This window comes from Pteropus medius, unplaced genomic scaffold, assembly GCF_902729225.1.
Source record: "Pteropus medius unplaced genomic scaffold, Ma_sr-lr_union100, whole genome shotgun sequence".
Taxonomy (NCBI): Eukaryota; Metazoa; Chordata; class Mammalia; order Chiroptera; family Pteropodidae; genus Pteropus; species Pteropus medius.
Window position 1 is genome coordinate 10548239 of NW_024342471.1, and position 27184 is coordinate 10575422.

General features: G+C 42.3%; 1 protein-coding gene across 1 annotated transcript in view; it reads left to right on the top strand.

Moving 5' to 3' along the window:
- Window positions 1-27184, top strand: part of CTNNBL1 (catenin beta like 1) — a 138550-nt gene that overhangs the window by 95403 nt on the left and 15963 nt on the right. The window contains exons 12-13 of the mRNA XM_039864308.1: window positions 17379-17476; window positions 19491-19571. Of these exons, the coding sequence (XP_039720242.1) occupies window positions 17379-17476; window positions 19491-19571 (179 nt within the window). The remainder of the gene's footprint in view (window positions 1-17378; window positions 17477-19490; window positions 19572-27184) is intronic.

The window sequence follows — 27184 nt, forward strand, 5'->3', positions numbered from 1 at the left end:
GTTTGGTAATGTGAGATGTGAATTTTTTTTTTTTTTTTATAACTCCAATCTAAATTTTTAAATACTGAACCTTGTTAGAACAGTTTTTTTTTTTATATATAGTTGACCCGTGAATAACATGGATTTGGACTGCATGGATCCACTTATACATGGAGTTATTTCAGTAAATACTGTAAATGTATTTTTCTCCTCTTTACGATCTTCTGAATAACATTTTATTTAGCTTGCTTTATTGTAAGAATACAATATGTAATGTATTAATCTGCAAAATGTGTGTTAATTGACTGTTTATGTTATCAGTAAGGCTTCTGGTCAACAGTAGGCTATTAGTAGTTAAGTTTGGAGGAATCAATAAGTATACGTGGATTTTTGACTGTGCAGGGGGGTGGGTGGCCCTAACCCCTGCACTGTTCAAGGGTCAGCTGTAAATTTTATGTTGTTAGATATGTTTTTCTAAGCGGTAAGCTTGGCATGGTTCTTAATAGTGGTAGTGGGAAAAGCACAGCCTTTCAGAACATGCAGAATTGAGTTCAAATCCCAGTTTACACCAGCTAGGTAACCCTAGGCCGGTTTAGTTAGCTTCACTGGTCCCAGTCTTCTCATCTATAACAGTGCTCGGTGTTTATATTGCAGACAAATCACCTGAGGATCTCTTAAATCGCAGATTCTGCTTTGCTGAGTCTGAGGTGAGGCTTGAAATTTTGTATTTCTAACCAGCTCCCAGGTGACACTGCTGCTGCTGGTCCTCTGACCACACTCGGAGTAACAGGGATCTACATAACAGGATATCGATGTGGCATGTAGTAGGTACTTAACAACTGTGAGCCTTCTTCTTCTTCCTTTCTAACACACCTGGGGGATGGCCTTTATTTAAGAAGTGGATCTGGAAATATGTATTCCCAGCATGTCTTATCTCTCTTAAAAGTCCCAGGCTGCAGAAGGCATTTCACAAATAATGAGTTCAGGATTAAGCTTTAAAATGAGAGATGCCCACATCTGAACACAGCCTGCTGATACAGGAACAATCATCTTAAGTTCACCCAGAACTAGCCATCATTTAGATAGTCTCTGTGAAAACCTTTGTCTGTATGGTGGCCTAAAGAAAACCTCATCTGACCTCTTCCTCGAGTTCATTTACTCTTCAGTTCTTTAGCTAATATTTGTGGAACACCTAATGATGCCAGGCAAAGTGTTAGACCTTGGGAGACACACGAACCACCTCAGCCCCCGCCTGAAAGTACAGAGACAACACACAAATGGTTACAATACAATACATCAGAGATTGTAAAGGAGGTTGGTTTAAGTTGCAATGGGAAGCAATGAAGGAGGAAAAAGGCTTCCAATGCACTTCGGAGAGCCTTGGAAGTCTTCCTTGAGGAGATTAGAAAGACTAGAAAGATTGAAAGTGAGTCAGAATGTTCTGACTGGACAAGAAAAGGAATCTTTCTACACCCCTCCCCGACTCATCGAGAACCACAGACAGAGAAAGGGACGAATTTTATAGCCGTTAAGAACTGAGAGGACTGTTCTCGGTAGACAGTTGGGGCAACTGAGTCCCAGAGAGTACCTTTCTGATTGTCACTGTGTTTATTAGTATTATTCTGGAGAATAAAATCTGTATTTTCGGATCCCTGTGCCAGTGTGTGTTCCACTCTACCACACAGAGTTTCTGGGAGCTGCCAGGGTGCTGTCAGAGGCTTCCTGGGAGCAGGAGGAATTCCCGAGTCTCTGGTGAGGGTGTCTCACTGAGGAGGGAAGGTCATTTGGCCAGGCTGAGGGCAGTTCTCGAACACAATTACCAACAAGGATACACTGCCACCCATCTGCAGCCATGCCCGGCGTCTGCCAAGGCTGCTACCAGTCCCCTTTACCTAGTATTTATAATGAAGCAGCCTAGGGAATTCTTTCTTTTGGAAATGCATTTTGGATTCCATAGCGATAGACAAGTAAGATTTGTTTTATAGAAATTACTTTGAAGTCAATTTTTGCCAGAAACCATCTTTTTTATAAAGCAAAGGGACTTTGGCATTTCCATTTATAGCTTTGTTCATAATGGGCTCTCTGGTTATTTCTCACAACCCAGTTTGCTAAGCAATACCCTGGAAATTCAAGTTCTTGTAAGTCGAGTTCACCACTAGAAAGGCAGATTTGGGGCCATGGAAAGAAAGCTGGCCTTGAGAGTCAGATCAGTCTCTGGCTCTTACTAGCTCTCAGAACTTGGGTAAAACACTTATCCTCCCTTGGCCTTATTTTTTTCTCATCTGTAAAATGGGGAGAATAATTTACTCCAACGGTGATCATGAATGTTGAGAAAGGGTATATGAAGCACTTAGCACAGTAGTTTGGCATATAACACTAATAAATGGTTTTTTTTTCTTTTAATAAAGACTCACCGAGTAAGGCACGTAGATCTCTTAGGCCCTTAGATCTTTATGTGTACAATTGTACAACGATTGCACTGGATATATTGGAAAGATTAGCTTGGGAGAAAAGGATGATGGCAGAGTACTTCGTATATTTGCCAATCGGTGATTATATCTTGCTAGTAAAACAGAGCATGGAATCATTCTTCACAAATGCAGTGTGTTTTTTAGGATTAACCAGGTTCTTTTATCTCCTCCTGATTACGAGGCTGATCCTGTTAGAACATGATCCCGGAGCATTTTCACAGAGATGACTGCATGTTTCTCCAGTAGTTATTGTGTGTGCAAGACTACAGACTGGCTTAGTTCATTAATCTCAAACCAGAAATGAAAGAACTATGTTACAGCAGCACTGAAATGCCTTCTGTCCTTTCACTCTGCCGTGCCACTGCTGGCCGATGGAAGAAGGGGGAAGAAGTCAGACTTCAAGAAAATGAGCAGAAGGCCTCCTTGAGTCTGCAAGCAGGTTTTTCTGGTTTCTTTGGAAATCGGCCGGAGCCCTGGAGTCTGGAGGAAGAGTGCGTGGAGCTCAACAGTTGGTGATTCTGCAGCAGTTTAAAGGCGGACTTTGCCGCTGAATGTGGGCAGAATGGGAGGAGGAGACCGTGGCTGTGTGAAGCGGCAGAGCTGGTGAATGAGATGAAAGGAGGGAAGAGGCAGGTTTAGATCATTCCTGGAACGTCCTGGAAACAGGCTTTTCTTTTTCCTCTAGACTGAATTTTTAATCTAAAATGGGCGTCCAGGGATGGCTTTCAGGGGAGTGCGGAGTTACCTCTCTTGCTTTGGGTCTGTGATGATCGGCTCTCCTGCGCCAAGGCAGGTTGATACTTGGAAAGTGGGAAATTGGAATAGCAATGAAAGCACTGACGACGGGGAGAATGTGGGGAAATCTGTGGGTAACCTTGGGCGTATCTCGATCCAGGGAGTACTGTGTCATGCTGTGACAGGGTTCTGTTTTGCTTCCCGAATCTTTTAGGACTATTGGAGACTACAATCAGCAAATCATTGAAAAGAACCCTTTAAAAAAATAAAATCATGGTACAAATATTCATGGTAATTGTCTCATTTTAGGATCTGAAGACTTTTTATGTTTTTTTTGTTGTTGTTGTTGGATGTGGATAGCGCAAGGAATGGTATATAATGTGCATTTCAACCCCTGAGAAAGAGCTTGCAGCCTACATAGTCGGTTTAATTTAGGTGAAATACTCCCAACAGTGATATACTATAGGAAAGTAAGCTAACCAGCCTCACCTGATGGACAGCTGTCTTCATCAAAGGGACTCAGTGAAGGATTCAGTCTGGTGGTCAGAAACCCTGTGTCTGGGTTGTCTCATACCAGTTCTTCAAAATTTTGCCAGGTGTGGGAGCTGGTAATGTGTGTACTGGTGGTAGGAAGGCAGAGATTAAACAGGTGCTGAAGCTCCAGACATTTGTTTCTCTCATTATGATAGGATAAGGGTTAATAACAAAAAAAGAAGCTGTATCAGTTCTTCCAGCCAGGTTCTCCAGAATATAATGGAGAAATGTTTGAAGGAGACCTTTGAGACAGTGAATAAAAAGAAGGTAATGTGTCTTTTTGCTAACATTTACTCCTGTTTCTAGGACTTACCCTACTGGGATGTGTGGCCGGTCCAAAAATGAGTGAGACTGTACATTCTCAGGACACGCAGTCGCTCTTTGGACTTCTAGAAGAGAATTTACTGAATGAGTATATGAGTTAAGAATTCCAGTTGATTGCTAGTAACAGAGACTGGAAACAGCAGTCGTTTAAGCAGAATAGAACACATAGAAATTTATTTCTCTCACACGTAAAACAAGTCCAGAGGTCAACAGGACCGGACTGGTGGCTTCAGAGTGTCGTCAGCAGCTCAGGTTCCTTCTGTCATTCTATTCTGCCACCATTATCATGGGACCGGGGATGTTTGTTTGCTTGTTAATGTACCCCAAGGACCTATAAAAGTGTCTTGCTTCAGTTTTCAAGATTGCCTCATAGTCTCAGATGGCTACTAGAGTTCCGTTATTATGTCTATATTCCAAACAGCAGGAAAACAAAATGGGGAGCGGGCAGAGCAGAAGGGGACATATGCCCTCCTGGAAGTTCCAAATATCAGTTCATCTTAAATCTCTGACCTGAAGTTAGTCACGTGGTCATACCTAGGTATAGGTCATGCCTATAAGGGAAGCTGCATTTTTTTTTTTAACCTAGGCACAAATAAATATGAATTCTATTCGTAAGAAATAAGGAGAAATTGGATAGGCAACTGGCAGTCTCATCTAGTCAAGATGCTGCCACTTGGTATAAAATATCTCTCTCTCTTGGGCAGAGTTTGGCTAGGCTTTCTTAAAGTTCTCAAAGTCACTGGTGCCCAGTTCATTCTTCATGGTGCTCCCCAGAACCAGCATCTTTCCCCAGTCCACACTGGAGTGATGGGGTTTGGTTATATTGACAAAGCATATTGTAGGAGCCATAAAAAACTATAAATCAGAGTCATTTTCCACTGGAGATGATGTGTACACACATGGCAGCTACTTAAAGCTTCATGGGTCTCTCCTTCAATGCATCTGAGATATGGGCCAGGTATATGAACACTTGACGCTTTCAGCTCAAGCCCTGAGAGGGGATGTTAGATGCCACATCAGTCATTCTGTTCTTTTTTCCTCTGAGCCCTCGGAGAATAGTCGTGTAGCACAAAGAAGCATTTCTTGAACATACATATTCCTTTCTTGCTGCAAGGTACATTTTCCCACAAATACAGGGCTGTGAACTAGTTAAGATAGCACTTAAACACTTTTTAAAATCCACAGTACTCCTGGAACTCTGAAAGGAGGGAAAGAAATCCCATGGGAACTGTGAAAATAAGTCAACTAGAAGCAACACCTATCATATTGCTTTGCATCCAGTAGGTGCTTAGACAGTGTTTGTGAAATATCATTGCAACTGAAAATTGAGAGTACTGAATTAATTTTGGCTATATTTCAGGTTAAATGGGTTTCAATGGGCCTATTTCAGTGGAAAATACATTGAAAATTTCAAACAACAGACATATTAAAAACTACTTTTGGAAAAAAAATAGCCTTTAGAATCTCATCATTTATAGTGCAAGTTCACATCTCTCACTTTTTTTTCTAGCCTTCTTCCTCCCAACATTATCTTAAGAAAATTTTCAAACGTAGAGAAAAGTCAAAAGAACTGTACAGCAAGTGCTTATAGACCCACCATCTAGACTGTACAGTTAACATTTTACTATATCTACTTTGTTGCTCTCTTACCTATCCATTTTATTTTTTAATGCAGGAAGTAAGTTGCAGAGATCAGTACACTTCACCCTTAAACGTTTCAGCATGAATGTCATTAATCAAGAGTTCAATTTTTAAAAAATAAAATTTCATAGAGTGAAATGCACAGATCTCGAGTATACTGTTTGATGAATTTGGACAAATACATGCTGTGTCAAGGTGAGAACACTACCCCCAGCCCAGAAAGTTATCCTCACGCCCTTTGCTAGTCAGGCCATTCCCCCGCCTCACAAAGGTATCCACTGTTCTGAGCTTTTCACCATAGGTAGGTTAGCCCCATCTAGAACCTCATATCAGTGGATTCCTGTAGTATATTCTCTTTGGGGATAAAGCTTTCACTCTGCATTCTGTTTTTGAGATTCATCCATGTTGTTGTATGCATCAGTAGTTTGTTCCTTTTTATTGCTGAGTAGTATTCCATGGTGTGGATGTATTTTTCCTGTTGACAAACTGTTTTAAATTTTTGGCCATTATGAATAGAGTTGCGATGAACATTCTCGTACAAGTCTTTGTAGTCATATGTTTTCATTATCTGTTAAGTAAATACCTAGCCGTGGAACTGCCGGGTCATTTAGCAGTTGTTCACATATTTTTTTTGATAACTAGAATTTTATCATTGACTTGAGAGAGGACCTTAGAAATCATCCAGGCCACTTCTCTTTTTTTTTTTTTTTTTTTTTTTTTTATGGACAGGGATATTGAGGCCCAGAGAGAGATAAGAGATCCATTTATTCACATAAAATATTTTTCTTAAAGTTTAACTCTACTCTGGTGTTCTTTATGTTATACTTCCCTTTTTCCTCTGGGAAATGGGCAAGGAAACTGGGCTAAATCTTTCTGAAAGATCATTAACTATTTCAGCTTTTGTTTAGGGAGAATTCACTGTTAGATATACCAAAATGCAATGTATTGTGTTTGTTATAATCTGGATGTGGTTCTGCTTATCCAGTATACATTCCTGTCAGTCTCCCAGGATAATTTTTCTGGAACACAAATCTGATCTTGCTGCCTTTTCTGTATCATCTCTTCCATAGGTCCTGTAGGATAAAGTCCACCAGACTCTTTGGTTGAGTGTGCAAGGTTCTTATTTACCTCCATTTCCATCCTACCTCTTCTTCCATCCGATCTCTCATCCCCTGTAGCCTTTCCTATGTAGTGCTCCTTCTACAAGCCTCTAAACCTCTTGTGTTTGGTCTGGAATGCTAGTCCCACTTCGTCTCTCTGATAAATTCCTCCTCATTATTCAGAATTTGGCTCATCCAGACTCGGGAGTCAGTTATTCATACACACACACACACACACTCATACACAGATACACACCTCTTACAGCTAACTCTTACCATGGTGTTTGGTTAGGATGTCAAATTTAGTATTGGTTTAACTGGCACAGGACTGAATACTGAGGGTACGGAGATGAATAAGATGGGGGCCCTGCCTTTGAGGAGCTTACCATCTTACCATATGTAAATTAGGGAGGTTCGTTGAGCAGAGCGGTTTCAGGCCTGTATCGTAAGTACTCCCGTGGCCAGCAGTGCAGGATTGCTTCCCTGCCCACAGCCTTCCAGGCGTCAAGGATTTTGAAAACTTTATCAAATGAAACTATCTTGTGATTTTCTTTGCAGTACTAGTGAGGTTGACTGCTTTTTTTTCATATGCCTCATGGGTGTTAAATTTTAACTCTTAAGGAAAATAATCAAGTTTTATTTTAGTGGAACTAACTAGGTCACTTTTCAGCTGTGAAATCCTTTGGGGCAAATTTCTTTTCCCGGCGAAATCTCTAGTTTCTTATCTGTGAAATAGGGAGTAAAAAAACACGTTCATAGAATTGTTGTGAGAATTAATGAAGTAAATATATGTGAAGCACATACAGACACATAGTAGGTTTATAGCAAATATTGCTTCTTCAAGTCCCCAGTCTCTAACTCAGTGCCTGCCACATATTCAGGATTCAGTAAATGTTTGTGAAGAGCAGGAATATATTTGTTTTGTGTATGTGTTAAAAGGGCCCTATATATAGATGCTCACACAGATCCATCTGTCTTGAGAAGAGTGTTTGATTTGATTTGCATCAATATTCCGCCAGAGTGGCTGAGCACACACGCGTGACTCTTCTTGGGTTACCACATTCCCTGCTAGGCAGATGTCCATTATAATGAAATGTAAAAAGGGAAAAAAATAATAATAAAGGCAGAAGAGTGTAATGTTATGGCTTGATTTGACAGGGCCTCCTGCTACTTCAGCTGCCAGTGCCAGGCGTGGAACAGATTAATCTGTATTCCAACACACCACCGCTGAAGTCAAGATCGATCTAATTAGAGTATTTTAAACCTCCTGTTTGCATCTAGAGTCTTACCAGAAAGCAGGATGTCTGTCCATCTGGGAGGTGGGGCGGGGGTGGAGGGAGGTGGGCAGCGAGATTGAGCAGTAAAAAAGAGATGGTTTTCGTTTTAGAAATGAGAGAAGAACACTTCGGTATGATTTCCTTAAAACAAAAGAGCCGATGGCCTTCGATGTTCCATGGAAACAAAAGTAGCTCTGCAGCCTGGCCTTGCATTTTAAAGTGGCCCTGCAAGATCTTGCCAAGACACGGGCCTGATGGTTGAAGTACAGGGACCATTTCCATCCTAAGAATAGAACTCCAGCTGACCCATGTTTTTCTTAACCAGTTAGGCTGCTGGCCAGGCCAGTGCAGGCTCTGAAGCTGGGTGGGCAGAACGGCCCTGAATTCATTCCCTAACCAGCCAGGCCGGGCCGGGATTTAAATGCCCGGCCATCGTGATGTTGGTTAGGGTCCACTTTCCGCAGTCCGGCATTTATATTTGTCCACGCTCTGCACTGCTCCCCTCATTACCTTTCATCGTCCCTTCCTCCCACCACCACGTTTATCTCTTCCCAGTTCTTTATTCATATGCTGCGCAGTCCAGCTTGGTGCCTTTGCTTCACGTTTGTCCATCCCTTGGAATAGCCTCTTTTCCATTGTCCTTTCTCCCTTCGAGGCTCTTCTCTTGCCTCTTCTTTGAGGCTCAACTCAAGTACCATCTTGCCTACCAGTCTTCCCAGATCCCCTGGTGTCTGCCCTTCTCCCATTCACTGTTACTTTTTGTCAAGTAAATTTAGACATAATAGAGCTCAAGCACCTGAAGGGCAGGATCAGTGTCTGACTGTCTCTGTCCCCAAACGCTGTTATCTTATACATTGTAGGATTCTATTTTATTAATAAGTGAATGAATCAGTGGCAGTTCCTGTGCCAAAAATCCCTAGAGGCCTTCTCCTGTGATCCAGTTCAGCTTGCTAGTGCCTGCCCTTTCTTTTTGGGATATGTAATCTTCCCTTACCTCATGGGACAAAAACTTTAACAGAGGTGTAAGCAGGATACCTCTAAAATCCGGAGGAATTTCACCTGGTACAGAGGGTGAGGAAGTCACATTTAGTGATTGTTATTGTGTGCCTTGTCACCTTCCGTCCCTCTCACTCCCCACCCACTCCCACCTTGGGAGAGTTGTTAATATAATAATATTATATTTATCCCCGATTCGGGAATATGGTACAGGTCTGTGCTTCAAGAATTAAATGTGCTCATAGAACTCCACATTTTGGCTTCTATCTACCTGCGAGCTTTATCCCTGAAAACTTGGAGCTAAGAGCTCACAGCCCCTCACTTGCCAGTATAACATATCCAGCTCTGCATCCCTCTCAGAAGTCTCTGAGAAAAATATTTTCCTTTTGTCTCAATTCTGACTTCCTAATTTCCAATCTGTATAACCACTCCTCCCCTACCCCCAACTGAATTAGGAGCCCTTCACATATGTGCAATGCATGTTCCATGTGTGCCAGTTAATTGCGTACTCTGTTGTAGCTGTGTATTTCTTAGCCTTGCTCTTAAGACAACAGGCTTCTCTAAAGTGGACTGTCTTCTTTCATCGCTGTAGCCCCCATATTAGGTACCTACATAGTAGGTACTCAGAAGTTTAAGTAAAGGAATGGTTGGTGTATGTACCACTCCATGCCCTGTAATTAATTACCTTGTCATTATAAAACTCATGAAGCAGGAGGTATTTTTCAATTTCTCTACAGATCATACGTGTGTTTTCAGTTCTTGCAGCAAGATCAAAAGGCAAATGATTACCATAGCCAAGTACATTGATTTTTGTTTAAAGGTAAGACCATCTTTGCTTAGATGTGCTTTGTCCTTCAGCCTACTAGTGAATAGCCACTATCCATCTCAGGGCTGTCCACAGGTCTCCCAGAATCTTGTATTATGTGGCTTCATAGGCAGCCACACATATGCACATTATTTGAACTTATTGTAGGATTAAAGAACCTGAATGAAGTTGGCCTTCTTCCATTTTAGGGTTTGAACAAATCTCAAGTTATAGAAAAATAGCCCTTCCAGCTGAGAAAGTCAAGTGACCTAACTGCCTGTATTTCTCCATAGGGGCTAATTAGGATGACCCAGGCAAACTGAAACATGTTCTGTGATGGACATGTGGTCAGGATGCAGTGTGGAAGGAGTTAGATGGTGGTCCATGACAGGTGCATAGGTGAGAGACTCTTTTTACAATGCTCTTTTTCAATATAGCAGATCTCAAACTAATGTCTGTTGAGTGCCTATTGTGCACATATCTCATTTGATATAATAGATTGACTATGTGGGAAAGATAGCCCCCTTTTACAAATAAGAAAACTGAGACTCAGATTAAACAGGGTTTAGTTTAACCAGCTATTGAGTTTCAGAGGCAAGATTTGAATTCGAGTCTATCTGATCCTAAAGCCCGACACGAGGTTAACTAATTCGCTCGTTGGTGCTTCCGGAGCACGTGCAGGAAGTTAATCCTCTCGGTGCACCCTTCTGTCTTTCTCAGCAGTGGGACACTGCTAGGCCTAGTTGTAAACAGGCCTGTCAGTGCATAGATAGCTCTCCTCACAGAGAGAGGTGATGTTAACCTATTGGAATTTGGACCACACTGCTTTTTAAAGAATGGGGATGGGAAATGCTAGTTTTTCCGATTCTTTACAAAAATGATCCAGGATGCAGTGTGGAAGGAGTTAGATGGTGTCCATGACAGGTGCATAGGTGAGAGAATCTTGGAGTGACCGCCACAGGCCGGTCGTGCTGTTCTGGAAAGACCTCCAGTCTAGATGTACTAGATAATGGGTTCTTAACCAAGGAGCCATCCCGAAGTTGGCAACACTCTGAAACTTCGTGGAAATGTTACATTTGTGTATATATTTTGGAAGGGATAGCATACATAAGGGTTCATCAGGTTCTCAAAAGTGTCTGTCATGATTTAAATATATATATAGCAGATCTAGATTCCAGGGGCCCGCAAAGGTACTTTTGACTCAAAGCGAATAACATCCCTTATCAGGGCTTTTGTTTCTATACTCACAACCCCAGAGGAGTTCAAACCAAGATTTCTGATCCTCCTTGGAGCTCTGAAATTACAGAACTTTGAACTGACCTTGGAGAATCAGACTTTTAGTGTATAAACCAGGGGTTTAATCCATTGGTAATGGCCTTTGAGAGGCCCTGGAGAGATTTGAGCTGGGGAAAGAGTGGGCCAGAACCAACCCTCTAGACAGTTTCACTAATTAGTACCTGAGGCAGCCGGTTGTCTGACTGTTGAGTGGGACACCCAGCAGGTCGGGACTCAACCCTGGCACGATTTCAGTACTGGCTCTCTAATATTCTACCAAGTCCCCTACGTCCCCACGTAGTAACTTGAAAGTGTAGATTTTCTTCGCCTTCCTGTGTCTGGAGCCTTGTGGTTTCGTGTGTGTGTTCTGCTCTTCCTGGGCCCTGCCTTAGAGGTTGTTCCCTGCCGTGGGAGCCACCACAGCTACCTCGTCTGTGCTGACAGCTTCATAGCCATCCTTCACCTCCATTTTCTGCTTTCGAAATGACAGAGCAGCCGAGCAGCGTTGGCCAGCAGATAAACCTGTTATCCTCGCTGCTCTCCGTGCCAGTACCTCGCCCCATCTTTTTGGTGCGTGAAAAATTGACACCACCTTGGGCTGAAATCTGTTCCTAGGGAAGCTACATTTATTAGTAGCTAATGAAACTGTGTGTGTGTGTGTGTGTGTGAGAGTAAAACTTGAGTTTTACTGTCTATACTCAACCCCAGAAGAGTTGGGTTTTACTGTTTTCCTGTCTGGCAGGCACCAGTAATCTACCGCCAGCCCTAATACCCAGAGAGACAGAGGGAAGGAACACAGGCAGCTTCAGGTCTCCTGAAATTGACAACCTGTCCTTTACGTACAATCTCGAAGAAATGGCTAAATGTCATTTGTTCACAGTGTACCATTGCAATTGATTAAGATATTTCCTCCTCTAGGCTGGGATGAGCTGTGGAAATGAATGCTAATATGATCTAGTACCAAACAAACAAAAAAAAAGATGATTCTTCTGTATATTACATTTTCCTTTTTGAAAATTATAGCTCTTGATCCCTTTTCTGTGCCACCAGCACCCATTCCAACTTGTTGAGGTATATACAGAACATTCTCTTGAGCTCTTTCTCATCCATCTTAATCAGCAAGATTTCTAATGATTGAGAAAATGATTGAGAAATTCTCTTTTAGTATTTGCAGAACTGTCTAGAACCCAAAATCTTTTCTTTATTTGGTCTCTAGTAGAAATCACTTCTGGAAGTAATAATTCAATAAAAGAGAGAGAGGGTCTGTAATTCACATCTTACTCCATATGGCCCTGTGCTTCATTTTCCTCTCATTAAAACTGTTGAATTATTTTCTTAATTTACAAAGGGCCTATCTTTTGGTCCCAGTGAGCCCCCCATGAAGCCATTTTCAGACTTCCCATGGTTTAGTCTCTGGTCTCTTTCATCTTCCTTTAAAAGCTTTGATGATTACTTTTGATATGTGGGAAGTATCTAACATAGTAGGAAAAGCTTACAGTTTGGAGTCAGACAACTTGGATTCAAATCTAAGCTCACACCACTTCCTCCAGTACCTGACCTTTTGTAAGTTAATTAACCTCTCTGAGACTTTGACTCTACATTTATAAAACAGATGAAAATAGTCCCTTTTTCATAGCTTAGTAGTGAGGATTCAATGAGAAAATTGTGTATGATTTAAATAAGCCTACTGTCATAGATACACAATAAAAATGGTGACAGTTATTACAGTACCCTACTTTTAGATAGGAATTTGAAGCAGCTTACAGCAAAACAATATAGTGGTACTAAGTCTTAGCTTTCAATAAGAATTTGTCGAAAGACAAATGTCAGACTGGGGAAAATCTTTGCAACATACATGACAAAAGGGTAATATTCTTAATTTACTAAGAACTCAGAGAAATCAAAATCGGCAATGGATAAGGCCAGGCAGTTCACACAAAAAGCAATACAAATGGCCACTAAACATCAGAAAAGGAAAAAATACATAACAAGAACAAAAACACGCTAATCCAAAGAAGATCCCGTTTTTCACCTACCAGGTTTGTCATAATTTCTAAGTTTAAAATATCCAATCTACATGAAGATATGGGAAAACGTAATCACATTTTATATATGTAATGTGTATATATGTGTGTGTGTACATATATACATATATAAACACACATATGGAGAATAGAAGTATAAGTACAGCCTTTTTGGAAGACAATTTATTAGTGTCTTTCAACATTTTATTTCAGTACCTTTTGACTCACCAATTCCAGTGCTAAGAATTTGCCATAAGAATACACATACGAAAGTTGCCAGAATATATGTACGCCAATGTTCATTACAGCATTATTTCTAAAAGCTAAAACAAAACAACCAAAAACTGGAAACCACCTAAAATACCCATGATTGGGGCACAAGTTAAATTATGATAAATAGGTTCAGTGGAATTCTAGATAGCCTTTAAAAAAAATGAAGCATGTGCTAATATGGAAAGGTATAGTAGAGAATATATGAAAAAATAGATTTATTTTCCTTCTCTGAAAATGTACATAATATACTTCATAGGTTTTTTTTCCCCCCTTAGGAAAGAGGACTAGAGTCATGAGAGAAGTATGAGAAAAGAAAAATTTTAGTAGATGCTCGATAAATATTTGTTGAGTACTTTTTGCATAGTTTGGTGAGTTTCCTAATAGCCAAGGCAAAGAGGGAACCCTAATAAGAAGCACAAAAAAATTCATCAGGAAAGAGAAACATTTTCCTGATCTTGTTCTTTAAAGGGAATGTATCTGCCAAGAATTGGTCTAAACTCAGCTTAAAATTCATTGGTGGATCCTTGTCACTTTTCTCCCATGATCCGGGCTTTGCCCACCTGACTGGCTTTACATATACTGTTCCTTCTGCCTGGAATGTTAGCTACTGTTCTCTACCTAGTTGTCGGCCATGGCTGTTTTTTTTGTTTTGCTTTTAAGATTTTCAGTTATTTGTCACCTTCAGTGGGAATCCTTTGAGGCCAGCTCTCCCAACTCTTTGCTCCCCTAGTCCCCCGTGCAGACCTAGGTGAAGAAGTTTGTCACACTGAGCTGTAACTATTGTTTTGTTTTCCCCCCAAAATGAAGAGTGCCTTAAGGTTAGGGATACTGCGTTGTTTGTCTGGGGGCCCTGAGCACTGAGAGCTTGCCCGACACAGAGATAAGTGGTCAGAGAATGACTGAGTAAGCGAGTTATCTGAAGTTTGAGTGCTGCCTCTTTCACTAATTAGCTGTGTGGACAAGTCACTTCTCTCTGGGCCTTGATATTTCTGTCTATACAGAGACTTGGCCCAGATAATCTATAAGTACTTCACTTTTTTTTTTCTTACTCTATGGTTGTCAAATTATCCTGTATACATGGAGGTTGTTACCAGTTGCCATGCTGAGTAGTTTAAAGTTTCAGAACTGAGCTTGTTAGAATTCACTACATTTATTATAGCCTATCCCACATCTGTTCACTAACTGAAGAGACCAGAGCCATATCTAATTTGCTTGGCCCAGGATTGCAGAGCTGATTATGCTCCTCTCTCTCTCTTCCTCTCATCTTCTCTCCTTGACGTACACAGAAGTCAGAGGATGTCCCCTGACATGCACCTGCAGAGACGTCCCTTTCTTATCCTACTTTGCACCCTAGCTGAGCTGTCGACTTCACTGTCCTTACCCTGATGGAGTTCATGATGTATTTTTTTTTACTTTCCTGTGAAAACGGGGCCCGTTTTGTCCACTCTCCTCTTTCTGTCCTTCCCGCCTGCCCCCCGGTCCCCCAGTTCCTCTTCCTTGTTCCCTTCCTTTTGTTCAAGATGGAGATTATACCACCTTAATCCCAGCTTTACACAAAAGTTGAAAGATATTGGGGTTAAACCTGGGGTCTTGAGAGGGTATATAATATGTCTGTCTGTTCACAGCGTATTTTGAGAAAAACTTTATAATTAAAAAATTGAATCCACTGATTATAGATATTTTATTGAAACTGTTAGCTGCCTAGGGAAAGGCCATCCACTTACTCCCAGATGCAAAAAATCTTTAAGGACCATTTGTAACTGACAGTTTGAGAGCATATTTGCAATGCAGAGGTTAGGTATTACTGTGAACGTGGGCTAGGCATTTATATACAAAAGGGTGAAAGCTATTTGAAAGGATATACAGAATTCAAGAGTGGTTTGTCTTGATCCCCTACCACTGCCACGAAAAACTTGTATCGAGAGCCTGCTTTCTTGTCAGGTTGTATTTTCAAAACACCTACTATGTGCCAGGCATTATTCTGGGACCGCAGATATGGTAATGAACAAAGCAGACTAAAATCCCTTCCTTCATGGAGCTTATATTCTAATTGAAGGGAGGCAGTGCACAAAATACATACATACATACATACATACATACATACATACAGTATTTTAGAAGATAATGCATCCTAAAGAGAAAAAGAAAGCAGATAAGACTTGGGAATAGACCGTGTTGGGGCACTGCATTTTTAAACAGAGTAGTCAAGGGAAAGCCTCATTGAAAAGATGACAGTTGAGTAACACTAGATTTGAAAATTGAGTCATGCAAATAATCTAGGGAGGAGCATTTCTGGCAGAGGAACTAGCAAGTGCAGAGGCCCCAGGGCAGCAGCCTACCTACCTGCCATTAGAAATAGCATTTAGGCTCAGTGAGTTGGGGCACCATTGGAGGGTTTTAAACGGAGGAATGATGGGATCCGACTTTCGGTTTTAACCTAAAGGATCATTCTGACTGCTCTATGAAGATTAGGCCAAAGAAGGCAAAAGTAGAAACAGATCCATCTTGGGCTGTTGAGCATCCCAAGCAAGAGATGATGGTGGTGTGGACCTGAGCAGTGGCAGTGGGGGCAGTACTAAGACCACATGAGATTCTGGGTACAATTTGAAGGTAAAGCTGACGAAGTTTCCTGTGGATCAGGTGACAAAGAAGAGAATCAAGGGCATCTTCACTATTTTTGATTTGAGGAACTGGAGAACCTGGTTACCATTACCTAGATGGAAAAAAGTATGGGGAACGGGTTCGAGGAGAAAGGTCAGGGGCTGAGTTTTAGACGTGTTAAGTTTAAAGGACCTGTTGGACAGCCATGCAGAGGGAGCAGGTAGAGTTGAATGCTTGAGTCTGTGTTCAGAGAACAGGACTGACCTGTAGACATAAGTTTGGGAGTCGGCAGCATATAAATGGTTTTTACAGCCGTAGGACTAGTTGAGATCCCTAGGGAAGTGAACGTAGATAGAAAATAGTCTAAGGACTAAAAACTCCAGTATTAAGACATGGGGGAGATGAAGAGGTGGGAATGCTCCTGATACAAGTGAGGAAATGAAACAATTACAAAATTATATTTGTGCTTCAGTAAGAGTGCTTACATGTGGCTTTAATTAATAGTCAAGTGATTTTTGAAAACTCAAGATAACTTTGGCATGTGAAGATGCCATTCACTTTTCAAATAGAATATTTGTTGTCTACACTGTGCATTTTATTTCAAAATAAACTTTACTCGGCCATTTCTTCATGAGCAGACTTCTGCCACCTCCTTTTCAAGGTCATTATTCTTTTTAAAAAATTCTTTTTAAAGAAAAGAATCTCTTTACAGCTGAAGCTTACGCTATACCCTTCAATTACCCTCTTCTTCCCAGGGTAGAAGAATAATATCTTATAATACAAGCCCCTGAGTTATGTGAACTCAAAAGGCATTGTTATCATTTTGAAGTACTTACTGTCCAGCTGTTTTAAACCTGAAGTGGGGGTTTTAGCTACACCAGAATGTAAGTGATAGCACTTATTTAATTCTGGAATATTTACTTGAGAAAGTGATCATTTGAGAATACAATAAACATATCTTATTTGTTCATTATATGTTCATCTCATGGCTGGTATTCATATTCTGTTCACAGGTTGTTTCTGTAAATGAGGTATTTGTTTGAGGTTCTGTTGTGGACAATAAAAATGAATTCCAGGCAGAACAGAGATCCTAACTTAGTTTTAATTCACTTGCTCAAGTTGTCCTTGAGGATATCATCCCTTTTGAATACGTTTCTTATGCAATATGTGAAGATCAGTTCAGTTTTCCAATGACACAATTTAGGTTCTTGTCTTATTAATCAATAGCAGCAGTCAGAGAAGGTCTACTTATTCCTCCTTCAATAGAACCAGACCAGGCTTGAAGAGAAGTAGTAATTACTGCTCTGATCACAGCATGTTCTCTTTTCTCCTTCCCAACCCAGAGCATGTCTGTTCGATCCTGGCTTCCCTCCTGCGGAACCTGAGAGGGCAGCAGCGAACCCGGCTTCTGAATAAATTCACTGAGAATGACAGTGAGAAGGTGGGTGCTTGTCGGACTGGAAATCTGGACCTAGGCCGGCGGGAACAGAGGGGCCTTTTACCTGATGCAGTCCGAGGGGTGCTGGGCTGCGTGTTCTGCCTTAAAATATCTTCTCTGGCATCCGGGCCCTGTTGCTTTGGGTCTCAAAGGTTTGTCTAGTTATTTTTCCCCTCATCTCCAAACACATTCCCCTGGGAGTAGTAACACCTCAGGGTGGTTGGTATCAGCTAGCACTTTAAGGGGATTTTTAGACCCAAGGAGAGTAGATTATAATAGGATTGGGAGCGGCGGGGGTGGGGAGAGACAGCATAGCAGAGGGACTGAGAGCATAGACTCTGGGTTCTGATGTCTGGATTGAAGCTGGTTTTGCTACTTCGGAGATGTGTGCCACTCTGAGCCTCATTTTCCCTGGCTTTAAAATGGAAATGTCGATGCCCATTCTTGAAGAGTCAATGAGACAAAGATCAAATAAAGTCTTACTAGGTGGTGGTGGTGAAAATGAAGATGATGATAAGAAAATGGTAGAGCCTACCCTAGATGGGCTATGGAACATGGGACTGAGCCTGTAAATGAGATTAGATAAATATTTTGTAGTGATATCTACCATGCCAAACCATAAGATTTTTAACAGTAATAAGAGCTACCATTTATCGAGTGACTACTGCGGATTGGGTAATACAATATTATTCACATTTGCAGATAAGGAAATTGAAGTTTAGAGACATTATATGGCTTGCTCAAGATCATACCAGTAATAAGAAGCAGAGCTGGGATTTGAATCCAGGCCGCCTAAGTCCAGAAAGCCTGTGTATTTTATCACACTAGACATAAGTAGATATTTCCAGATGAGTAAAAATTAAAGACCAAAGACCCCATTATAACATAGAATAATTTCTTTCCTTCCTGTGTCCAAGGTGTTTTGGAGAGACGTTTAAGACTGTCTCTTTGAGCCTACCTCTGTTTTTTCTGCTCTCATTAGCAGTGTAGCTTGGTGAAAAGGCCATTAGCTTAAGGTACAGAACATCTTAGCAATCGTGTCACCCTGGTGACGTCATTTAACATCTATACTTCATTTTCCTCATCTTTAAATTTAGAGTTACCATCTACTCTGTCTACCATATCAGCTTTTTAAGGTTTAAGGTAATAATGGACATGAATTCCTGTGTAAGATCTTAGAGTTATCATTGTTTTCCAGGGAGAGTTTGAGCAGTCTTCCTGGACTGTGTAACACCATGTTGAAGCAACATCTGTTAACTACTGTCAGCTCCTGGGTAAACACCAGGGTTGCCAAGAGCCGTGGTGCTACCAGCCTAGTAAAGAGACAGGTTAGAAGTCTAGGCTGGCTTCATGGTGTTCCCTCAATCTTTTGGAAGTCAAGGAAAAATGAAACTTTTTCAAAACCACTGAGTATTCCCGAGGCCATGTTTGAAGGAAGACTTTTACTAAGTTCAAAATTGATTTTTAAGTTATTGCTGAGCAAAAGTCAGGTCCCTTTTTTAAGTTGCTGAAGGAGTTTTTCTTGCACTCTCTTCTGACTCAAAAGCAACTAAAGAGATTTTACTGAGACCTTTTTAAAAAAAGATCAGCTCTGGGGCAGAATCTGAACATGAAAGGTTTCAGTTCGAAAAAAGGAATTTCTATAAAGTTCTAAGTGAATATCAAGTATGTAACTTCAAGCTCCTTCTCTTTGCAAGAAGGGGCTTGAATTTTTATTTATTTATTTGTTTTCATCAGCTGGAATTCCTAGGAGTCCTAGAAGGGCTGGGAACGCATAGAATCCTTTGGGCAGTGGGCCTGCGTTCCAACTGCATTGATCCTGAGCGTTTGCTTTGTTCTTTCCCAGCTCTTTGATCCATTCCTGTGTTCCTAAGCAAAGCTCATCTCCCGTGTAAGAAGTGGTGGAGTAGGTTTCCCTTTGTAAGGAGTGGCAGTGAGATGAATAGGAGCACCTCCGTTCCTTTGCCTTGATATTCTCTTTCCTTCTCATTCATGCCGTGAAATCTCTCTCTCACAGGTTGATAGACTGATGGAGTTGCATTTTAAATATCTGGATGCAATGCAGGTGGCCGACAAGAAGATTGAAGGTGAAAAACATGTACGTATCCCTGCATGTCTTTCGTTAGCTATTGACTTGCACTCCATTTGAGTCCCTTGTGCACCCTATATTCCCCTACAGGACAGGCAAGGGCAAGGGTTCCATCGACCGTTATGTGCCACCTAACATGTTTTTAGAGCGGAGCAGATGACAGGCCGCCAGTGGTTTTAACCGTTCTTGTAACGAGAGTGAAAATCCTTCAAGAGGAAGGGTGTGTAGAATTGATCCAGGTCTGACCTTGGGAGTCTGGGTGATAGTACTAATACTACCTTGACAAGAGCGTCTCTTAGAAAATTTGACTAAAGTACAGTGCTGCAACTTGGTACCACATTGGCAGAGTGTGTCTTGATGCACACACTCGCTGGCTTCGGCAGTCACAAGGGAAGCGTTTGAAGGAGGGTGATTACAGGGTGTAATAGCTAAAAGGAAACCGTGAAATCGTCGAATCCAGTTTCCCCATTTACAGATGAAAAACTGGAGGCTTGGAAGAGAAGCTCAGATGCACTAGCGGAATTCACACACCACGTTCAAAATGACTGATCCTGATTTTCTGACGCTGATGGGTGCTGAGGGAAAGGAAGCCTGCTAGATTTTTTTTTTTCCCCCTGAGGGGCTTTGTTTGCTGTGGTTCTGTCCTACCTCCTGGATTTTTCACCTGCTTCCATTTTCTTCTCTGCCCTCTCAGGCCTCTGTGGCTTTCTCATCTGTCTCCTTAATCAGGGCAGATTTTCATGTCTGTGTTTTAATGTCCAATTTGTTTTCTTTTTCCTACAAGACATTCCTCAGTCTTTGGTCACACTGCAAAATGATCCTTTTCCGGCTTGTTTCAGTGTCGGTAGTAGACCTCATTTTCCTTGTGATCTTGATTTGCTGTATCACTCCATTCTCGTTTCACTCTTCTCGTTTTAAAGATACACTTGAGGCTTTTAAACGTCTCTGGTGGGAGAACCAGTGCTTAGCATTTTCCCACAAGCTGCGCCTCAGGCCAGGGTGAGACCAGAGCGTGGGAAGATAGCAGCCTTGGTGTCTGGGCCCTGTTCTCTTCCTCCCGTTTCACAGGGTACACCTTCGTTCATGCATACCGGTGCGCAGGTGACCGTGTTTATTATCCTCATGATTTTCCTATGTTCCCGAAACCTGCTAAATCCTCAGACGTTTGTCGATTGATTGAATTGATTGGCTGGGACTTTCTCCTTTTGTGCTATGATGCTACTACAAGAGAAAAGGTGCCCTAAAATCAAAGGCCGGACTTCAGATACTGACATGGTCTGCGCACAGTCCTTTCTTTCCACGTACCTCACCCCCTTAATTTTGTTCTTTGATTCAACTTTCCTTTTCCATCTTTTTTCCCTCTACAGTTACTTGGACATGATGGACACTTAGTGACTGTTAAAGTGCTAGAGTAATATAGTCTTTCTCTTTGTCTGAATTATAATTAGAAACAAATTGAAATTTCCCCAGACTTTTGTAGGGAAATAGCCATGAGACCATTCGACTCCAGGTCTGACGGAATCTCTCACGTTACCTGCTGGAGATATTCAGAGATGGTAGAAGGAGCACCTGGGAGTCAGGGCACCTAGACTTTTAGTGTAGGCACCACCTCTAAATCACTGCTTAGCCATGCCTTGTCACTGTGCCTCATGTAGCCCCAGTTTCTCAGCTATAACGCGGCATCAGCCAAAGTGATCTCCGAGGTCCCCTCCAGCTTAACATTTTCCCTCAGGTTTAAGTGAACATCCTTTTGTAACTGCCATTTTTTGAACATGGAATGGATTGAAAGCACGATGAGAGGTTAAAGCCTCGGAGGTCTTCGGCGTAGAGGAGCAGCAGCGTAGTAGGAAAGGAGTACGTGAGGTGGGAAGTCAGACGACCCTGGATCAGGGTTCCAGCTCTGCCACTCCCTGGCTCTGAGACCTTGGACAGATGGGTCGATGTCTCTGAGCTCTGGTTTTCTCATCCATGAAATGGAAATAACATCTCCCTCTAAGTGTTGTTATGAAGACTAAGCATGCAAAGGATGCAGAGTGCCTTGCTCAGTAAGTAAAAGCTGCTGCCGTTGCTAGATTTTTCTAGCTTCCTTTAGAATTTTCGTGTAACTTTTGAGTAAGCCAGGCGGTCCTTTCCTGAGAGCATCCTCCTTGCAGATGTCCTAAAAGGAGTCGCTCTAGCGGACCAGAGTGTTGGTACCATCAGATGCCTCATTTGAGGTAAAGCTGAAATAGGCCTTTTCTTTTCTTTTCTTTTTTTTAAGGGAGATCGGGCAAGCTGCTGGGCGGCAGGGAGCAGCTTGCATGTAGCCGTTAGGAAACTTGGCCTGCTTCCCACAAGATTATCTATTATCAGCATTGAAGAGGGTGTGAAATTGATTAGCACTGACGGAGAGTAATCACTGCAGCCACTCTCTCCAGCATTCACAGAGCTTCTGTGTGCCACGGGCCCCGGGGTCCCTGCCATTTTCTGACAAACATCTGTCTCCTTGATGCCAAGGCCGTTTTGCTGGGCACTGGCAAACATTCCAAGGCCATTAGTGCTCAGCAGCCTCAGTGCTGCTCAGTGAAACGGGGCGGGGTGAGGGATGCATTTGTGAGCACTGCTTTCTGCCAGCACTCGGGCTCCATCCTGGCAGATGAAACCGCCTCACTGGTGTAAAGTGACTTGGAACAAAACGACCTCTTTTTCACCTCTCCTTCATGCAGTCTTCTCAAGTCATAAACAATTTGTCGCCTCACCCCATCCCACCTCCGTTAAACTTGGATGTCCTACACCCATTGGGAACTCAGCAAATATTTGTTGACTTGAATCGAATGCTTATTTCTCAGGCATTTAATGACATTGACTGTCAGATCAGCAGTGAATGAATACCTCATATACTTTGCCAAGTCGGCAACAACAACAAAAAAATCTTAGATAACAGGGTCAGGTATTGACCCAGATAACGGGGATCAGGTATTGACATTAGTGTCTCGGAGCCACCATCATCCCTGTAAACTTCAGCTTCCATGGCTACAGTGCAGGTGTCCGTGGTTTGCAGTTGACCAAGGTTCACTGGAAAGAGTCCAGTCGTTTGGCACATGTTTCTCAGGTGCCTGCTCTGTGCAAGGCCCAGGGCTAGGGGTGCTGGCAGGGGTGAGGGGTTGAGTGCCGATAGAAGAGTGGGCCCCAGGTGCCCTGTATGGCTAGAGGAATCCAGGGAGCAGGGAGAGGCCATCTGAGTCTAGAGTCACCCTTAGCAGTTTTGTGGATGAATGAAGTAAGATTCAAGCGGAACCGAAAAAGGTAGAGACATAAGGGACTTTCCAATCTAGAGAGGAACCAGGAGCAAAAGAGCTGAGTTAAGTTTGGGGGCAAGTGATGAGTTAAATTCTAGGAGCGGAGGGTGTAAACGGGAGAGCCTGGCTGGGCCTGAGAGCCAGGCTTTTTCCTTGTTCTCCAGCTACGGACGAATAGCCTAACCGCCCCAGCCTTATTTTCTTTTCTTACTGGTGTTTTGTTTTTAAGGCATATGTCCCCACTGTGTACTTGGAAGAATCGCATATGTAGGGATTGGTGACGTACGTATGACGCATGTGAAAGCTGCTTTCACAGGGCCTGGCAAGTAGGAGGTGGCCAGAGACCCTTTCTTTTTCTTTTCTCTAAAGGACCGTGTGCACCACCACCCCTCCGCATGCGCACGTATTTTCTTCCTTCCCTAGTTCCGCAAGGTTTCGCGTGACCTGAGTCCTCCCTACTTCCCTCACTTCCTCTCCTGCCACTGTGTACTACCCTCCTGCCCTGTAGCCTTTGCGTTGGTTTCTCCCTTCTTCCTGGCCCTTCTCAGGCTGGTCTCTCCCTCCGCCTCGGGTCTCAGCCTAAATGTTGCCTCCGCAGAGAGGTTTTCAGGGGTCGCCATGTGTAAAGCAGCACCCCCGTCCCCAGTGCTTCTTCATAACCTGTAATTCTTTTATTTATTTGTTTATTCTTTATCTCTGGGCCCGTAATCTCTCTTGTTCATCGTGTTCTCAGGATTTAGGTAGTGATTGACGTGCAATAAATGAAGAAGCATCGCTCGTGAGGTGAAATTAATATCTGTCCCTGGGTATTAAGGAAGACAGAGGGACCTGGGTTTTCTGCTTTTTTCCTTAACTCTTATTTTTAACCCTAATTTTTGTTTTCTCTCTGATTAGTCCCATCATCAAAAACATTTAACCGTGTAGAGTCTGTGGCATACCTAGCCATATTCAACATGGAAAAATACTCCTATTTAGGAAGTCTGCAGGACAGACTGATGATTTTATGCACATTCGGTTCAAATCACATTATTACAATAATCTGTAACTAGCAAAGACTTCCCTGTCTTGGGCAGTTGCCTGCTGCTTCCATGTTGTAGTCAGCGTCCATGTGATTCCAGGGCCACAGCGTATCTGGACATACCCTCGAGGTTCCTGGTTAACAAGATTCGACACGAGCTTTTAAAGGGCATGTAATTCTGAAGACTCTTCTAGTGAGCAGCAGTTCTCCAGGATGCTTGTCTCAGCACATTTCACCTGACTCCCCAAACAACACAAAGCCCAGAAAACGCCAGGGTCCCTATTGTTGGGAAGATGACATACACAGACATCCTGACTTCTCCTTGGTTCCTTCTGGCTTCTGTTGGTTTAAATGTACAGAGAATCCTGGCTTCTGACTGTCAGAAGTAAGACATAATTATATGGGTAGGGATTTTAAAAGAGGGAGGAGAGCCTTGAAGAGAGGTTTTCCCCTTTTTTAGTTCCTGGGAAAATTATTCTCAGCAGGTTTATTCAATAAAAGTATTCTCGCCACATACTTTGCACTGTAATGACTTACAAATTGCATGCTAATTTTGCCACAGTTAAATCATTCCAGGCTTTATCTTGGAAAAAGAAAGATGGACTCCTTGTAACGAAACAGTATCCACAGGACTTGATATCTGAAACAGAGTATTTCCCTGACATTTGAAACTCATTTAAAGATTTGTACAAAGGGAGGTAAAGCGCAGGAATGAACCTGTGGGGTACTTGATCCTAAAACACTGGGTAAGCACGTAGACAGTGGAAGTGCGAGATTGCCATTGATTCTCCTGCTAACTGTGCTGGAAGCTTCTGGGGCAAGCTTATAAAGAGAGACTCCTGCTGAGAATTCCTCTCAGCTGTTCTTTAAACCAGCGGTTCCCAAACTTAGCCCATGAATTTGCCAGAACACAGCTTACAGCCAGCAGAAACCAGAGATGGTGACAGAGGGGGTGTCATGGTGTGTTTTGCTCTCCCCTGCTTCGCTCTGTCTTAGACACCCACAGATTCCGCCATACGCCCATTTACCCTCTCTCTCTCTCTCTCTGCCTCCCTGCCCGCTCCGTCCCCTTCCCAGTCATCCTTTCTGCTGTTGGAGAAGTTGGAGGACCTGGGCTCAAGTCCCATGCCTCTGCCACTAACTTGCAGTGTGGTACTGAGCACCATGTTTTGCTTTACTTGTCCTCTCTGTCCTCTTTGAGTGGGGTTTATAGGCTCTACCCTACTGACTCATGGAAGCCCTGGTTTTTTCAAGGCTGGCTTACATGTTGTCAAATTCAAATGAGATGTCTGAGTGGGTTTTTGTTGGTTGGTTGGTTGGTTGGTTTGGTAGTAAATTTAGAAATTTAAGACACACCTGTGATGGAGGCATTATGGTAACATAGAAGGCACGTGAACCTTGAGGGTCAGACAGCTCAAAGTTAAATCCCAGCTCTGCCACACACGAACCCTGTTCCTTAGGGAGATGCCGTGCCCTGTGTATGTGCTAGCTTTCACGGTAGCTTTATTAGATGGTCATTTTGAAGATTAATGAGATTGTTCGTAAAAACCTGGTACATGCTCGTTTGTTAAGGCCGACCTGACACACCGTCAGTTTCTCCTTTGTGGGCAGAGCTCTGGCCTGAGATCCTTGGATTCGTATCAGACCTATCAGTTAGCTGTGCATTCTTGGAAAAAAAAAAAATTAACTATTTCTCCAGCCTTAGTTTCCCGCGCTAAAATGACCTGCAGTTTTTAGGATCCTTCTCCAACAGTCTGATCTGTTTTATAGGCTCTTAGGGGAAAATTTCGTTTTGCTGATGTTTGTGTCTCCCTCATTTCTACTTACCTGTCTCTTCCTTCCATGGTTTAAATTTTCCCCTGGCTTTAGAAGAAAACAGAAATCGACCTTTTCTTAATGATTGAGCAGTTCCCACCCTTGACCACAGACAGTAACTGTGACCCTTGTTGGGGCTCTGAGTCATGTCCCCTCTTATTAAAGTGAGAGGGATTCCTATTGGTTTCATAGCAGCTTCTTTTATGACTGTCTCCTTCCATCAGCGAGGGGCAGCTCGCTGCCTGTCAGGTACAGATTAGAAATGGCATCCACATGCTCATTTGGAGGCCTGCTGAGAGAGATAGAGGCACAGGGAAAGGTGTTGATTCCATAGTGTTCTCGAAGACAGATTAACATTTAAAGTGAGGATGTGGCTGGGGGAGGGGAAAAGGCACACACGACCCTGCAGAAATGGCACCTTGACGCCAAACGTACCGCCTCCTTATGTATCTTTGGAGGTGAATCTGTTTATTTTAGCAGCCCCCAAACAGGCTTGTGCTACTGTGAATTGCAATCTGTTCTACTTAATGTGCCATTCACTGAATTACTGTATCTAAGTTTTTATTCTAGTCCTCTCTCATGGAATGAACAAAACAAAACCTTTCAGGGTATCTTTTTTTTTTTTTAACTCTTTCGAATCGCATTTGGAATTCACTGGACTAGCTATAGTGTTCCCCACACCCTTTATTTTAATGTTTCTTCAATTTATAAGGAAAAGACATGCCAGAAAGCTAGATGACCTTATATTTAGTGCTGCCCATTTGCAGTATTCCCAAATATGGCATTAAAAAAAAATCCCATCTATTTGCTCATAAGGTAATGCCAGAGAAGGTCTATAACCAAAGACTTTTTCCTTCTTCGAACTGTGGAAGGGATCACAGGCTTAGAGCCAAACTTGCATGGGTTTTGATCCTTTCTCCAACATGTACTCAGCCATGAGCTTTGTGAGATTTCACTTCTTTAGTAAAGCCTCAGTTTTCCATTTGAAAAGTGGAAATAGAAATAGTTCTTACCACTTGGGATTTAAGGAAAAATGAGAGATCCGTGAAAGTGCTTAGCGTAGAGCCTGGCACACAGCAAGGACTCGGAATTTTGCTATTGTTATTTCATTTATGCCGCCTATCTCTTGCCAGAGTGAAAGGCCTAGAAATCGTGTTCCACTGAAGTCTCTAACAGAAGCCCAGTGACGGTCATTTGACGTCTGTCTCAATTTTTCCATCTGTGAAATCTGAAACTGATGTTTGCTGCACATACCCAACACAGGGCATATACAGCAAGTGAGGTTAATGCAGATAGATGCTCTGCTTTGAGAAGTAAAAAGTGTCGTATGCAGATGTTGAATTGTCATTGCTTCACCAAAACAGTCACCTTCACTGTTCTCAAAGGTGAGAGTTGAAAGATTTGTAGACTTCCTTTAAATCTGAACTCTCCTGTCTTATTTCAAATACAATTCAACGTACACATAGATTTTCACTCTGAAATTTTGTAAAGTAAGGTATGTTTGCATATCT